The sequence below is a fragment of the Bactrocera latifrons genome, unplaced genomic scaffold (assembly GCF_001853355.1).
Source record: "Bactrocera latifrons isolate USDA-ARS-PBARC rearing strain unplaced genomic scaffold, ASM185335v1 scaffold_4, whole genome shotgun sequence".
Classification (NCBI taxonomy): domain Eukaryota; kingdom Metazoa; phylum Arthropoda; class Insecta; order Diptera; family Tephritidae; genus Bactrocera; species Bactrocera latifrons.
In genome coordinates, this window is record NW_017537045.1 from 3,546,688 (window position 1) to 3,564,853 (window position 18,166).

Consider the following 18,166-nt stretch of genomic DNA (forward strand, 5'->3'; position numbering starts at 1 on the left):
TCATAAAACATTTTATAAACATTAACGAAACGTAAACAGCCACAATCTAACCTTTGAAAACTTATCGAAACTTTTGAAATCTAATAGAAAGTTTTGAAAATCGAAAAAAGCTTCAATGTGAATTTAAAAACTTAAGGCAAATCTGGAAACTTGTAGAAACCCTTAAAGAAATTTAATTCGTACGTTTACTTACTACGTTAACATAACGAAAATCTAGAAAACTTGTAGAAACTCTAGAAAGCTTAACGTAAATCTAGAAACGTTATGGAAACAGTAGAAAACTGAACGAAAAGGATAAGTTAAATGTTTCAATTAAAATCAGAGAAATTCAAATGAATATTGAACGACTTATGTCATCGTCGAATTTCTCTGATTTTACTTTTTTTCTTCTCTTCCTTCTTGGAAGGAAGGCTTTAAAAGCTTTTTTCATGTTTAGTAACCCTTTCATTTGCAACTTAATGCAAATTACCTGCCATTATATTAAATCCTTAAATATATGCAAACTTAATATTATAATCCCGCCTTTACAAGCTGTTGAGCCTGCCGCACACATGTAATTATTTGTAAGGGAATAACTCAATCAAATTAACGCCTTAGAATGGACTTATCTGCACAATACCAACCAAGTACTCATCTAACTGCCTACACAAAGCAATTTAAACGCATACACAGATATTTACATGCTTGTGTACGCACGTATGAGTGAATAAGCAAAAGTGACGGTAATATGCCGTGATAAGATAGACAAATTGCAGGAAAGAACATGTATGTTACACAAACACAAACAAACCACAAGGAACGTGGTTGTAACAGACAGGAAAGTGCCTGCTTGTAGAAGATTATATGTGTGCAACAATACATATATGCATGTATGTTTGTATAAAGACAATTTTTTATATTCTGCATGGCGTGTCGCCACCTTAAGACGACCGACTTCTACAGAGTAGCTGCCACCAGCGACACCGAAAGTGGCACGAGCAATAGCAATAATAATAGCAACAACAAAAGAACCATCAAACAGTCATTTTGATAACGCATTTCGTTATTTGCACTTTGCAATGACAACTGCTCAGAACACAAAGGAAGCCAACGAACAAATAGCTGAGTGAAAAATACAAAACCAACAAAAACGCAGAAGAGATGTGGAAAATAATCTGAACATTTCAGCTTGTTAACACAATCAAGTAGCGTGTTGGTGCAACGACCGGTCGCCAGCAGGCAGCCACCGATGACCGGCAAGTGGCAAGTGGCTTTGCAATGTGCTTTCCAATTGCTCCCGACGGCTGGCTGGACAGGCCAACTAAAGGAACAGTCATCAAATAAGTCGCTATGTGGCACGACAGCGCAATGTGTAAAAAGCAAAGTGTAGTTTTGTGTAAAGATTGCACAAATTGCACGAACAACATAGAAATTACATGTATTGTAAGTGCTTTTGCAATGCGCAGCCAAAAATAAAAGCAAATCAATAAATAAAAACAAGAAAAATCGTTAACTGCGTTTGCACCGAAGCTGCAATACACTTCACAAACCTAAAAGGTTGTTTAAAAAACTTGATTTTGATCGGTCAGTTTGTGAGACAGCTATATGCTCTGAGCCGATATCGTCGGTACCAACAGCACAGCTGCTTGCGGATAAAAGTATGTGTGACAAACAAACGGGCGGACGAACAGCCAGAGATGACTAAATTGACTCAACTCGTCATGCAGCTAATTTATGTATATATTTTATAGGGCCTCCGAACTTTCTTCGTGGGTGTTCCAAACTACGTGGCAAACTTAACATGCTGTGTTTAGGGTATAAAAATAAAGCGAGTAATCGTATTTCAAATAGAGATTAAAACTCTACGATTTATTTTATTTTCGCTTTAATTCTTATTCCTTTAAATTTTTTTTTTTTTTGATTTGAGTTGTTATAAATTTTTTACTTCCTTTTATAATTTTTTCTGTTCCTTTCACATTTCATGTTTTTCAAATCTTGCACTCTTTACAAACATGCCAAAAGCAACAACAATAAATGTTGGCAACTACAGCCTGTGTTAACAGCTAACATGCCGAATCTCAAGCGCTTGCTTGACTTTGACTTTTTAAGCAACGCCCACGAGCGCGACATCGTCAGCTTGTGCAGCGCCAGCAGCTACGCCGACTGCGCACTTACAACTGCCACACTACATACTAATCCAGCCACTCATTGTCAGCGCTGTTTGTGCGTGTTCAATGCATTTTGCACACGCTATTTTTTTTGCCAAGTTTACGCTTTTACATTTTGTCAGTGTGTGTGTGCGTTTCTGCCTTATGCGCTTTTATACTTAGCTGCTGCTGCAGCTTCTTTCCGAATTTTGGAATTTTCTCATGGCATCACTTTTCATTCGCTTTTTTTCTGTCTTCTACTTTTAGTCGCCATAACATGGACAAATGCTCCGGAGAATCAATACCCTATACTCGGTGAGGACTACACTGTCAAGTGTGAAGTGAAGGCCGATCCCAATCCAACCATAGACTGGCTGCGCAACGGTGATCCGGTAAGTAGTGCATAAGGATGTTATTAAAACTTCATGATTTACTTAGGAATTTCGACGACAGCAGAGACGCTATGCTATGACATGACATGCTACAACAACGATCAAATAACTGCACAACTAAGCGCGTGTATATGAGTGTGTAGTGACTGTAAGAGTGGCGTAAGCAGCATCTTCCTTACGAAATGTTAACCCAAAGGGCACAATTTTTAAAATATATTGTTGTTTTCGTCACCACACACATATACATATATACACTCTGTGCACTCCATCGTCAGTATGTTAGCGCGTGTTGCAAAAACTTGAGTAAACTTAAATTTCTTGCTCTTAATAATAATGTTGAGACTTTGCAACTTTTTTACTCAGCACTTGCGGCACAACCTTATATAATACTTTGCATAGTTTACACATAGACACATTGTACATATGTACATGTAGATGAAATTGTCGTTTGCATAAATTGAAATTTAGCTTGTCACTGAGCGTTTTTCTAAGACTTTTATAAGACTTTTACGAAACTTAACGAAATTGTTAAGTGTTTTTATGTAATTTCATGTTTACACTGTAAATATATATGCATATACTTTGGCTCTCATAGGAAATATGCGGAAAATTTGCATATGAAGAGTGAAATTAACTAGCATAATCTGCGTTTATGTTATAATAATGGATACTTATGGGTTGGTTAAGTACGGTAGAGCATTATTAAGTTAAAAGTTTAAAGAATTATAAAAAAAAACCGTAAATTTTTTTGAACCGAAGCTATAGCAGGACGGCGATACTAGCCTTGAACACATTAACAGTGCGGTCAGCGCTAATCAAGGGGTGCCTAACCTCGCTATCAATAAAAAAAAATCTCTTTGTGATAATACTGGTATTGTTGCCAGGCCACAGCGGAATCGTAGAAAACTGTAAAGCTGATGAGGTAGCAAGGGAAGGCACCCCAGAAGCGGTATCAGTAGAATGTAAGCGGTGTTCCCGTAACCTCTTGTGTTCTACTAACTTGTTCAGCACTGGACCACAAGATCGATCGCAAGATTTCTTACCCTCAGTAAGGCTAACCTCTCTCTTGTTGTGGGGCTTTTAACAGGCGGTTGCACTATTGGCGTTCATACAGTAAGGCTGGGAATCTTACCAGACGTCACCTGTAGAGACCATACGGAATAGACAAGATGGAAACAACTCAACACTTCCTTCTTGACTGTCCCGCATTTCGGAGATCAGGGCTTAAACATTTGAGGGCGCATACCTTCGGACATCCTACCGAACTGGCGAGAATGGAAATTAAACGCCTGTGCAAATTTATAAGTTCGAACGCAGAAGTTCTTTTTTTCTATGGCTTCACAAAGAACTACTCGTATATATAGCAGTCAACGTGCGATCTCTCTAGATCAGCCATCTAACCTAACCTTACTTGATTCCGTCCGTACAGTTTATATAACAGCCACTTATATGCTAAGATGGTCCGATCACAACAATTCCTTTATAGATCGCACCATTGCCTTGGATCGTACGGCTGGAGCTTATCAATCGATGCAGTCTCTCAAAAATACATGGAAACCTTATTCGTTTCAATATTGAGCTTTATGCTTTAAATCTCATATATTATGGTGGATAAATAAAAYATATAAATTAATTAATTAATTTTATTATTTGGACTTTTGAGATCCCTTCATGCCTTCGTCTTCTATAAATCCGTCTTGAAACATGAACTTCAAAGAACTATAATCTGTGCATACGTATTACTATATTTCAACATTTTCAACATTTCCAACATTAGGGCTAGTGGAAATTTAATCGTAACCTGTTTCTAGATTATCTACTCAAGTCCATTCCAGCTAATTTAATACATTATTTACAGATTCGTACCGGTGATAAATACGTTGTAGAAGCGCACGGTTTGCTCATACGCAATGTACAAGAATCCGATGATGGTATTTACACTTGCCGTGCGGCTGTAATTGAAACTGGTGAACTGCTTGAACGTACCATACGCGTTGAAGTTTACATACGTCCGGTTATTACGCACTTACCAGCCACACTCGAGGCCGTTGAAGGTAAACCTTTTGCCGCGAATTGTACCGCCACTGGCAAACCAGTACCAGAGATTTCTTGGATAAAGGACGCCGCTCAACAGAATGTCGCCACGGCCGATCGCTTCCAAGTGAACCCCCAAACTGGCCTACTCACCATTAATTCAGTTTCACAAGACGATTATGGCACCTACACGTGCATAGCCAAGAACGATGCCGGCGTGGTAGATAAGAAAACCAAATTGAATGTACTGGTGCGTCCACAAATTTACGAGTTCTACAATGTGACTGGTGTGAGTAAGAAAGAAATTGCTATCACTTGCCGTTCCAAGGGACGTCCCGCACCCGCTGTCACCTTCAGACGCTGGGGAACTGAGGAAGAATACGCACCAGGTTTGCAAGCCGATGATGAACGCATCTCTTTAGAGCAACATTTTGATGAGGAGCGCGGCGAAAGCACAGGAACGCTACGCATTACAAGTACTACACGTAACGACGATGGACTTTACCAATGTATTGCGCACAATAAGGGTGACACCGCTTACAAAACCGGACATATAACTGTTGAATTTGCACCCGACTTTTCGCACATGAAGGATCTGCCACCAGTCTTTAGCTGGGAAGAACGTAAAGCCAATCTCAGTTGTCTGGCACAAGGCATACCAAATGCAACAATCGAATGGCGTTGGAATGGACGCCCACTTAAGGATGCTTACGATAAGAATCTTGTCATTGTCGGTACCGGGCCACGTAGCGATTTGATTGTGCATCCTGTAGCACGCCAATACTATTCTGTTTACAAATGCATTGCCACTAATGTACATGGTAGCGCCGAGCATGATATGCAATTGAAAGAGGCGCGTGTGCCCGACCTAGTTGCCGCCGCGATACCACGTCAACTCACCGCAACAACAATCACCTTTGATATACGCGGACCAGCAACGGAACTAGGTTTACCCATCACCGCCTATAGCGTACAATACAAAGAGGCTATTAACCCAGATTGGTCGACGGCACTGAATCGTACCTGGTCACCAGATTCGCCCTACATCGTGGAAGGACTGAAGCCACAGACAGCTTATCAATTTCGCTTTGCGGCACGCAATCAAGTCGGTTTGGGTATGTGGGGCGTAAACCAACAGCAATCGACACCCAGACGTTCAGCGCCCGAGGAACCCAAGCCACTGCATTCGCCGGTGCAAAATGACAAGGAAGAACCCGTTGTAGTGTCGCCGTACTCCGACCACTTTGAGCTGAGATGGAGCGTGCCAGCTGACAATGGTGAACCCATCGATTTCTATCAAATCAAATACTGCCCAGTAAGTTACACTACAATAAAATATTAGATGTGCTCTTGATATTGAATTTTCTTAACTCTCTCTCTCTCTCTCTCTCTTCTCTAATGCAGGGCGTAAAAATGGCCGGCACTTGGCATGAACTGGAAAACCAATGCGTCTCGCAGGATGTCGTCGAGACCACATCGTACGAGATGTCGCGTCTAAGTGGCAACACCTACTATCGCATCGAATTGCGTGCGCACAATGTGATCGGTTTCTCATCACCAGCATCGATTGTTATGAAGACGACACGAGGTGAGTCCGATTCTGCTAATAATAATCTGGGGACATTATTGTATTCGGCCGGTTATAATTCGGCGGCCGATTCGCCACATAAACACTACATTAAATTCATGACCACAACGAGAACAGCCGGAACGAGAACTGCAACAACTGCCATCACAACAGCAACAACAACTGTCATTGCTCTCGCAACAACAACATGCATAACATTAATTAGCATTGTAGCAACGATGTTAGCTTAATGTTGCAAAGAAAAAAACATACGAAAAAAATCACACTAAAATTTCGTAGAAACCGTAAACGAATTTAACGTTAAAATTTCACAATTTTACATAAAAGTTTTTCTAAAGTAATTGCAATAGTAATAGTAAACACAATTGAAAGGAAGTAATACGGACAAAAGCATATATTTTTTTAGAGTAGCATGAAAGCTAAAGACACATCGTAAACTTGCATCTGAAAAACTTTGTAGATTTGATTTTATAAAGGAATTGAAAATAATTTACTTATATTCTACAATTAAAATTTGCTTACATTGAAGCGTAGTGTCTTGCGAATATATATACATATATAGATATTAATTTTAGAACAAAATAAATTAAAATAATGGTACTTTCTACAAAATCATTAAAAAAAAAGTTGCTTCAATTGTGTTTGGATTGTTTTTTTTCAGCGTATTTTGTGATTTAAGATTTTTCGTATCTAACAATGCATGATTTAGTTTTGAAATGTTTAATTAGCAGTTTCTAAACTTACTTTAGTTACCGCGATTCTAGATATACAATAACAATAACTGTAACTTATTCCAAGAGCAATTTCATTCAGCGCACATAAAGTGCAATGAAAATATTTACAGCATTTTTAGTCCCCAATAATTTTAATGAAAACAGGTGATCATGTTGTCCGCTCTAGCTAAAAATGCGTATTTATTGGGAGAATTCGAAAATAACGGTTAGTTTGCTGACAGAAAAATCACAAAATGTCAGTAACAGCTGAATTGTAGTATAACACCTATGACTTCTTAAGTTTCTTAATTCAGCGAATTGCTATTACATAGACAAAAAATATTAAAATATATATATATTTTTTTTTTAATTGTGCTCAATATATGAATTTTCGGTACACTTACTGTTTTAGGAATTTTCCGCTCATGTATATTTTCTCACTAACTCTCGGTGAACACTCTATGTAACTTATTAAGGATTATACAATTTCTTTTACAAAATTAACATTTCAAAATCATTTATCGGATTTTACAATGACAAACAATTCCTGCTCAATGCAAAATTCCAAGCCATAACTGTAACTGCAAAATTAAACTTAAAGCAATCAGCAACAGTTTATAAACCATTATACGTAAATTAAAATACCTCCATTCAAAACTAAATTATGCAACAAAAATACACTGAAAAAATGTAGATACTTTTAACAAGCATGAAATTTAAGTGCGAAAAAAAATTTTTTATACAAAAAGTTCTCGTGAAAGTAGGCAATATCACACAACATTACAAATATTAACATAACATTTAAAGCGAAACCACACATTTTYCAAATCGAAAATGAATTCGAAAAAATTGCTCATACACTTACATACAATATTATACCAATTACTACTTAATTACAAAATATATGTACTCGTATTTATTTAATTTTTATTTCTTTTCAATATTTTTGTTTCGTGTACCCCAATACCTTATGCAGGGCACACACTTTTGTCACATTTAACCCCCGTATAATTTGTGCTGCATTTCGTGTGAAATTTTATGTGCTCTCTTAACTTGAAACCATTTTTTTGTTAACAAAACTCAACCAAATGTCGAAGAATATCAATATACCGTTTTCATATACCGTTTCTTATGTTACTGCTTGCTGTCTGCTCAAGTTTATGTAAAACTTTCAATGTTTGTCTGTCGAAATTGTGTAGTTTGTATGTTTTACGCTCATTACTTTTTATTGCTGCAAAAAATATTTTTTTCTTTTACCTTTATTGTATCTTATAACTTTTTTTTTTTTTTTGTTTTTGAATATCTTATCATATGCTAGGCATTGTTGTTGCCAATACCTAAGCGCGTCAACATTAGTAATCTCAAATTGAATTCCATTACATTTTTACATACATAATTGAAGAAAAAAAGAAAAATTGCTTTGATAAAAATGCGCTATTTTTAAGTTAGTTTTTAATGCTCCTTTAAAATACATATATATAATATGTTTAATATTTTTACTTAATATGCAATAATTAATTTAAATATTATAATACATTTTAAAGCTACTAAGTAAAGTGATTCAGTTGCGCTCAAAATAGTATGAACTAGTAAGAATAATATGTGAATTAGTGAAATGGCGAAATACACTGGCGTTCAAAAGTATTAGAATTCAATAGTTTGTAAACTGAAAAATTAAAAAGAAAATATCTTAATCATTTGTGGGTGATGGCTTGGTGTGTCATCGTTATACTACGCACGTATGCATGTACTACGTACGTACTACGTATACGCACACCATACAAGATTGACAAGAAAACTTCAAATTCAACAAAACTCATAAATTGTTACTTTTTTCTAGAGTGCTCTTAAAAATCACTTAAGTTAGCAGTCACCACCAAACAAATACAATCGCTTAGCCACTCTAATTGAAAATAATTGGAACATTTCATCAAAAATATATTTATATTATCAGCCACTATTGTATACGCGTAAATATTGCATAACTTTTGTTGTAATTTATATTTTTGTGTGTGCATATTTTTATGTAAAAAATTAAAAAATTCGATATATCTGCGAATAGTTATGTGAATCTATATGAAATTAAACAAAAAATCATATATTTAACTTAAGTAAACTGAAAAATATTGGTTAAATATATTAACTTACTATCGTTTAATATTTATTAAGTTTTAATTCCGCTCTACATATTTGCGCTCACATACTATCACACTCTCTTTCTAATTTGTTTACGCTCACTGAATATTTTTTTATAAACATATAAATACATATTATATAAATACATATTTTTTAGTTAAATTAATAAGTAAACAATTTTTAATTTCATTTTTTAAATAAAGCAAACGATTATATTACATAATTAATTAAAACAGAGTTAAAAAAAAAAACAATAGCATTTTTATTTATAAATCAAAAAGCATCCACTCACAGTATTTTTTGTTGTGCTCTGAGTTAAATCGTATATTTGACGCTCTTACGCGCGCTCATTCGCTCGTACTTCGTTCATGCGTTGTGTGCGTTTAACAATCTCCTTTGTATGTTTGCATTGTGTGTTTTGTATTGTAAGAATTTAATAGTAATTTGGTGTATACTTTTATTTCTCTGAGTGTATGTATGTATGCAGGTAACTATTTTGTTGTAGCTATTTTATGTACCGTTGTCTACTCACAACCTTCTGACATTTTTCTCACTTTTCTCTATTACTTTATATGTTTGTATTGTGTAGCTGTCAGTGGACGTTGTTTTTAATTTCCTTTATGCATTTTATGTACTATCTATGTAATTTGAAACAAAAATTCTTAACGGTATTATTTATTATATGGCCAACTGTTTTTAACTAATTATTTGTTCGTCATTAGGAGGGCTATTTAAAATATTAAAGTCGTACAATTTTTTTACGAATATTCCCAAGCAATTATATATAAAAATTGCGAAATTTTATATACATATGTATATTTTATAAATAATTATTTATCTTTTTTTGTTATATTAAAATTATACTAATTATATTAAAATATACTGAAATATTATATTATATCATATTTTTATTTTAGAATTGCTAAATTTTATTTATCAATATATATTTCGTATATGCTCTCATATTTTTTTTTGCTATATAAAGTTTAAAAATAATAGTATTTAAAATCGTATATACATATGTAAAATAAATACATTTTTAAATAAACTTCGACATATTCTAATTAAATTTATATTTTATTGTATTTATTTATATTTACGTTATATTTATTTAATTTATTTTATAAAATTTTTAGACATCTTTTACTTAAACTAAGTCCTCAGTAATACAGAGTAAGGGTCTCAATTAAGAATTAGAATATAAAACAACGTTTTTATTTGCCGTAAGTCTATTTTTCTAATGAATATATTACGGTAATAATATTCAAAGGAATTAATTATATAATATTCAAAAGTTCAAGTCAAAAAATCGTTACGTGCAATGGGTTGCTCACAACAATTGAACAGTGTAAACTAGCTATTAACAACTTTTCAAAATGTTTTAAATGACCTTTCGTGAAATAACGGATTTATTAAGAGACTGCTTATTGATATTCAAACTCAAAATTATACTAAAAATTAGGAAGGAAAGTTGAAAACAAAACACATTTAGTATACAACGCACGAATTTCACGATTAATCGTTAATGAAAAACTTTTAGTTGGTAATTGGTAAAATGAAAATAAATCGCGGAGAGTTGTAGCAATTTGTTTAATCAATGTTTTATATAAAATTAATATTGTATATAACGTAAACTAATAAGTAATATTGTTGGCTGTATTTAGCCATATCATATTTATGAAAAAAAATATTATTTCAAAATAACTACTTAATAATTTTGTTAAAATATGATCCCCTAAACATGATATATTAATTTTCTCGCGAAATTTTTAAGACACAAAAAGACACGTCAGAGGCCCTATAAAGTATATATGTATGTTTAGTACATATGTATATAGATGAACCGTATGACGAACTGAGTCGATTAAGCAATGCCTCTCTGTCTATATATCTGATCGGACCACTATAGCATATAGCTCTCATACAAAACATTTGTATGGAAAATTTATTTATTTGAGTTATTTAAGTATCTTCATGAAAATTTGCACGGTCCAACGTGCAACGTGACGGTACAACCTCCGAGCAAATGGTTCTGATCGGAACACTATAGCGTTTAGCTACCATACAAACTGACCGGTCAAAATTAACATAAAAATATTTTTATTCGGTGCAGGAGAAGTTTAAGGTTTTTTGCTTTATTTCTTTTTAAGCTATTTTACTCAGTATTTTATATATACTTAACATGGAACTATCTATTATTCTATATATATTTTTTCTAGCAGTTTCCTAAACTAAGTCATTATTTCATAAGGTTTCTTTGTTGTTGACATTCCCCCCGCAATTAATATGATTTTCATCTGTCGCATCATTGAAAATTTATTGATTTGCATACTTAACAAACTTACTATATTTTCTTCTTATTGGAATATGTTTAGTGCGTGTTTTTATGGGTGTAACCGTGTTTATAACTAAACACCCATTTTTAAACAGTTATTTTTCGTAAGTGTTTAGCGTGTGCCATTAAGATTATGTGTTTTGTTATATAAAAAGAAACAGGTAAAAATGTGCAAATTTCAAACAACATTTACTATCACACTGCAAAATTAACCAAATATCAAACTCACAAGTGTCATATTATGCAAAAATAACAACAACATGCAAAATCACAAGTGTCATTGAAAACCAAAACAATAAATACTAATTAGTGCTATAGCCACATCCCGCAACGCCCGCAATTAAAAGCGATTGGAAAACTTTACGCATTGGACTAACAGAAACTGCTATCATAAACACAAACTATCAACATTTGACATTAAAAATTAAATTAAATACAAAATTAAAGCTAAAGCTAGCCACAATTGCTAACACTCACCCCATTAAGCACTGCAAGTATTTTGCCGAAACAACACTACAAACAAACTCAGCGCCCGCAAGCTGTGGCAAGTTATTGTAATACGCTCGTTTAGCAAGTTTGTATCATTTCACAAAAATGAGATTTCCCACACAAATACGCATTAACACAATACAAAAGTGCGCAAAGTTGTGCTAATGGCGCCACATCCGCAAAACACTGCTTTACGCACACTCTCTTCTCACACAAAAGAAAGTATTCCTTGCCAACGCCAAACCTCAAAACGCTTAAACATCATACACTTACATACATACAACGATTTAAGCGCACAAAAAAGCGACAAACATTTAACCCACTCATCTCATCAAGTCACAATACTACAACAAACATTGTACTACAACAAACATTGTGAATCTTTCTAAAAAATTAACAAGAGTCGCAAAGTTGTTGCGTTTATTTTTGCTACACTGTTTCACAGCTCCTTTGTCGCTCTGTCTAAACTTTGTGTTTTCTTTACTTTTCTCTTCCACTTAAATTCACGCACACTTACTAAAAAAAAACAATAACAACATGCTGCTGACCCTTAATTAAAATGCTAACCCAAAATAAAAATAAAAAAAATTAATTAAAAAACAATTTAACAAAAAATTTAAAAAACGCAAACAAACCACAAATCGAAAATGCCTTTGCACGTGCTTTTCTAGATAATCCCTATAATGGTGCGGCGACCAGCATCCGTGGCACAAAGACTTACGCACAAAAGTGGCAACATTGCATACTCCTAATAGCGCTGGCGACTATTGCAACGTACGCGTGGCCACAACAACAACAGCTGCTGAAAATTGGCAACATGCCGCGGACCACAGTGACGGTGAATTAGATTAGCACCGCCGTTTACTAAGCTGGGCAAGCGCTTAGCTGCCCAGAAATGGAGTAGATGCAGTAATGTAGTAGTAGAAATTTAAATAAAGCAACTTGTAAATAAAAGTAGATAAACGCGTACATACTTAAATATACCACTTATGTATGTAAACCGAAATGAAAAACCGTACACTTCCATATAAGACTTGTGTGTATGTTGCTTCAATCTGTATACCATTTTACTGTACAAAAGATACCAAACGAAAAAAATAGCAAAAGCCAAATGAAATATTAGACAGCTTTTATATTATAATTGGTATTTGTGCAATGAATATAAAAACATAAAAAATTAAATATTTTAACAATGTGTGCTTCTACTGTTACCTTTTAGCAAATATTTTGCGTTGTTAAAATAAATAGGTAAAAAATATTGTACAAACTAACAACAATTTAATAAGGCAATATGAGCTTCACTTGTATATACATACATAATATATTATATAATATACTAGTAAATTTGTTCTTCATATAGCGTAAAATTTTAAATAAACCTTGTTATACGCTGGTTATTTACTTAAACACTATCTTGTTATTAATTAATTTTAATCTATGTATGCCTTCAGCTCTAAACCGCGCGCATTTATTTACTGAAAGCAGACGGCAATTTTAAAAATATAATATAACAAATCCGTATTCACTCAAAGTAAACCAAGCAACAGTTTTTATGTACATACATACTATACATACATATATATATACTACATGTAACTCTAAAATAAAATAAAAGGTCAACATTGGAGAAATGAGTTTTTGTTTATTATTTTTTATTTTTTATTTTATTTTTTTTGGGGATGCATAACCATTATAATGTTTCAATTATTAATTTATTATTTAATAAATAGTATATTATTTTTTTAACCTTAATAGAAATACTTATTTTTRTATTAATTGTTATTATTTTTTCAATTATGATTATTTCTTACTTTTTTAAATAGTTTTTTAGTTCCATACAAATTTTAACTTTTGAATTAATATTTATTATTTAATAAATCACAATTTATATTCTAACTTAGAATCATCTACTTTTTCTATTAATTATAATTTTTTTGTTTTTATAAATATTTTAGTTTATATCCGTTTATATATTTATTTATTATCAGAACATTATTTTTCCAAAATCTCCATTCTGACTAACACTGCCAAATATTATACATAATAAATGTATAAATAGCAACATACTGAATAAAAAGCAGATTGATAGTTTTAAGCCAAAACAATTTACAGGCAAAGCCGTATAAAATTGGGTTAGGAAATCCCTACGACATACTGCAGAACGCACAAACGCGAACATTCTCCACGGAATGTACATTTTCCATGCAACGAATAAATCTTGTGAACAACTCAAAATTTTGATAAACATATTACAGTGAACTTTTGAATGGTTTTTTCTGAACACTTACCAATATTTATTAAAGATTTTGTACGTAACAAAGAGGGGAAAGAAATTTTTAATTTAGTAAATGCATATTCCATGCAAAATTCCACAAAATAGAACAAAAAAAAGCGCTAATTTCATTGTTTACCAACATTTGAAATTAAACGGTAGTAACAAATGTCGATAAATATTTCGTTGACATTGCAAAATATCTATAGTTGAACGGTTGTGTAATCATGCAGTGTTTACACAGCGAAACACAATTACTAAAGGGAATCTAATATATGATATTATTTATTGTAAAGTAAAAATTAATAGTAAATGATTTATAGAATAAAATAATAGAGTGAAAAATATAACACACTATAAATAAGAAAATAATTACAATAAAAACAAAAATAGGATATGCACAATATAAGGAACAGGCATAAACAAACTTCTTATGCGAAAAAATTTAATATTTTAATAAAACGAAATTTAAATATATAAATATATATATAGCCTACGCAGTGTTGTAAAAATGGTATTATTAGTTATTTATTTATTATTACGTTAAACTTGCAGCCGTGTTATTAGTCGTTGGTATATGTATAAATGCAATTTCCTATATTTTTTCCCGCGTACCTTTGTACGAATCTAGTGCATATTGTATACGTTCTTAGGACAATAAACTATATTAAGCTGATATTTAAAACTGCGAAGCACTTAAAGCTATTAAAGCTGCTTTTAATGAAGCAAAGTTAGCTGAATGAAGTATTAGGCTTAATTTTTATTCTGGGCTTCTAGTGTTAGGGTTTAAAGTTATCAAAAGGAGTGTGCCAAAATAGTGTTTCAAGAAGTTTAGGCTATATTTATCGCTATAAAACAGTGATTACTTTGGGCGGTAAATTAGCGTACATAATAACATAAGTGGTTTGCCGTTAAAAAAATGATCTGCGTGACAAGTCACTCGATCGATTTTAGTAGATCTTTTGAGATATTTCTACACACATTTTTTTAAATTACATGTTGCAGTTTTTAGAAAAAAATTATTAATTTGCGAAAGTTTATCAAAGCATTCGTGCTAATAAGTAGGAAGTTGATTTAATTAATTTTAAATCATAAATCATTAAACAAATAAAAATCCACATTTATGCAGTTTGTAAATAAGTAAACATCAATATCTAAAATTAATGTGTAAGTATTACATATATTATTATTATATATATATGTATATATATATATATAATTTTAGTACCAGTTAGATATTATAAATATTAAATGTGTTTAACTATATATGATACATATGAACTCGTCTATAAATTAAGCGTTTGGCTAAATCATGTGTAGCTATAATGAATAAAACAATAAAAATATAAAATAATTGTAAAATYTGCATAATGTATAGATATTAGCGAATGAAATATAATATAGTTAAAATAATAATAACTCTTGCATAAATTGAAATTATTTAAGAAGGAGCTTAAAGCGAAATAATAGGCACGTTAAGTCAGTAAGCAATGTACTAATTGATTTAATTAAGGAGCTCTTTGAAACGCCTATAATATTGCATCACAGGCAAGACATTTGTGCTTGTTAGGCGAAACTGTGCAATTGATGTGGAGTTCGGCGTTAATGTGGGGCATGAATCAAGGAAATGCTGGCAAATAGGAAAACAATAAAATCTCGTACATATAAACATATATAGATATTTTAAAATCGCTTGTTTTTTATCAAGCTCTCACAACTGCACAAAAACGTAATATTATTGTGGAAGTATGAACAAATCATGTAGCCACAGTTAATGACATGAAGTCGTAACTTGCCATCTTCTGTAACATTACTAGCAAGTGTTTTTATATTTTTACAATAAATAATAAATTGACACATGTAAAACTTACTTTTCTACTGATAACTATTAAATCACATCAGCATAACTTATCACGGAAACTCGCCACAAATCATGCAATAAACGTTTAACGTGTTTCTTTACATTGCGCGTTGTCTATACGCACTGTGAAAGCCTGCTTAGTCCAGCAACAGTGCAAGAACTAACATGTTTCAAAGGTAACAAATATCAAAGGTATAATTAGTAACTTACATAGATACAGGTGTATTTAAAAAGAAAATAAAAAATTAAATAAAAAAGGATTGTTAATGTAAAAAATAAATGTATGTTATATTAAAAAGAAAAACATTTGTACATTTAAACTTTAATTAATACAAAATTCAACTAAATTAATGCTGACTTCTTAGTAGTAGTTATTTTAGCTATCCCCAACCATGACCCGCAATGCAGACTTTTATTTTATTATTTATCAAACCTGTAAAACACCTTTTTGCAAAATTCAACACTTTTCGCGCACATATTTATCGATTATTGTTCTCAAATTACCAATGTGTCTGTCTTTTAAATAAAGAATTTTTAAACAAATCCTTTCTACAGCCTATATATAATTTATTTTATACAGTATTGTACAAAAATGAAACGCTTTGTATGCTTAAATTTATTTATTATTCAAATGTACATTAATGCCACCCATTCAAACAATTCCATTTCAGTCTTACAGTTGGCCTCACTTTATATACATAAGTTATAAAATTATTATTTTATCTAGCATACATACTAGAACTCTACAGTATCACAATATCAAATTTATTTTTCCTTTATTATAACAATTATTTTTCATTTTTTCATTTATAATTATTATCTCATATATCTATGGCTTAAAACAAAATCTGTTTGATTTCCCTTGTAAAAATATTTGTTTGCATGACTTCACTCACACATTGAACGCAACCTGCAAGTTGATTTCCCACCATTGTAAGGAATGCTTTTTATGCTGACAATTGGTGCATTACTCTTTTTATTACTATAATTCACTTTTGTTTGCTTCAGATTTCTTATTTTAGTTTTTATAGATTTTCGTATATATTTTAGTAGTTCTGTTTTTAATTTCGTTTACAAACAAGCAAATATTACATATACACACACAAAAATGTAAATTATAACAATTTTTATTTAACGGAAAATTATAGCAATAAATAATAATAAGTATTAATAACTAATATGATATGTAAAAATTTATTTTTAAGCTTAGTTGTAATTATTGTGAATGACAGAAAATTATGTATGCCTGCAGGAAAGTGATACAAATATTTTTATTCTGAGATTTTTATTAATATGCACTTGCAAAAACGGAAAAAATAAACAAAAATTTTTTTTCGGTATTATATTTTAAAGCATTAAAATGTCTGATAATTTAAACGCAATATAACCAATTAAAAGATCACAGTTTTTTATTTCGATTTTTTTATATAACTAAAATACTTCATTCAAGAAAATATTCATACAAAAATATGCAACTAATTTAAATATAATTTTATTTTAGGTTTTTAATATACTATTCCTAATTTCTTTAACACGGTTAGTTTACACTTACTTCTTTTAATATTTTAAACCATAAAAAATATTGTAATTTACATAAATACTTTTTAACATACTATTTCTGAATTTTTAACACGATTGTCTTTTAATATTTCAATTATTAATATATTCAAATCATTAAAGAAAATATTAATACAAAAATTAGCAATGCTTTTATATATAATTTTTTTATTTTACTTTTCTAAAGTACTACTTCTGTATTCTTTTAAATGGTTAAAAACTGCAATATACAATTATGCAATGAATATTTTGTACTTTTTACTTTTTATTGATTTTTTTATTTCAATTTTTTTAATGGTCCCTTTCTGAAATTTTTTATGCAAAATTATAATAAAGTATTATTATACAATTATATTATTTTTTAATATTTTCAATTAATTTTTTATAATTTTTATTTTTTTTTCGTTTTTGATACCCTATTACTAATTTTTAAACACTGTGAATATTCACTCACTTTAAATAATTTTTTTAATTTTTGGCTAAGTGCAGATTTATAAAATTTTTTCCAAGTTTCTCAAATTTCACTTTTTTCAATTAAGTATGTAATGTAATATTTTTATGTTCTTTATTTTTTATAATTCATTTGTTATACAGTTACTTTCATTTCATTTCATTAGCTTTGAATTTGCAAACTTATTCACGTAAAAGTTTATATAAATTTAA

The 18,166-nt window shown here is 31.3% G+C and overlaps 1 protein-coding gene across 6 annotated transcripts in view; it reads left to right on the forward strand.

Moving 5' to 3' along the window:
* The window catches only part of LOC108972431 (fasciclin-2), a 245,387-nt gene that overhangs the window by 223,375 nt on the left and 3,846 nt on the right, over positions 1 to 18,166 (forward strand). For 5 of the 6 annotated variants that reach the window (XM_018938990.1, XM_018938993.1, XM_018938992.1 and 2 more), the window contains 3 exons: positions 2,394 to 2,518; positions 4,377 to 5,867; positions 5,957 to 6,140. In XM_018938990.1, coding sequence (XP_018794535.1) covers positions 2,394 to 2,518; positions 4,377 to 5,867; positions 5,957 to 6,140 — 1,800 coding nt within the window. Of the gene's footprint in view, positions 1 to 2,393; positions 2,519 to 4,376; positions 5,868 to 5,956; positions 6,141 to 12,484; positions 13,420 to 18,166 lie in introns of those variants that run through there. The other variant, XM_018938995.1, reaches the window with a different exon arrangement.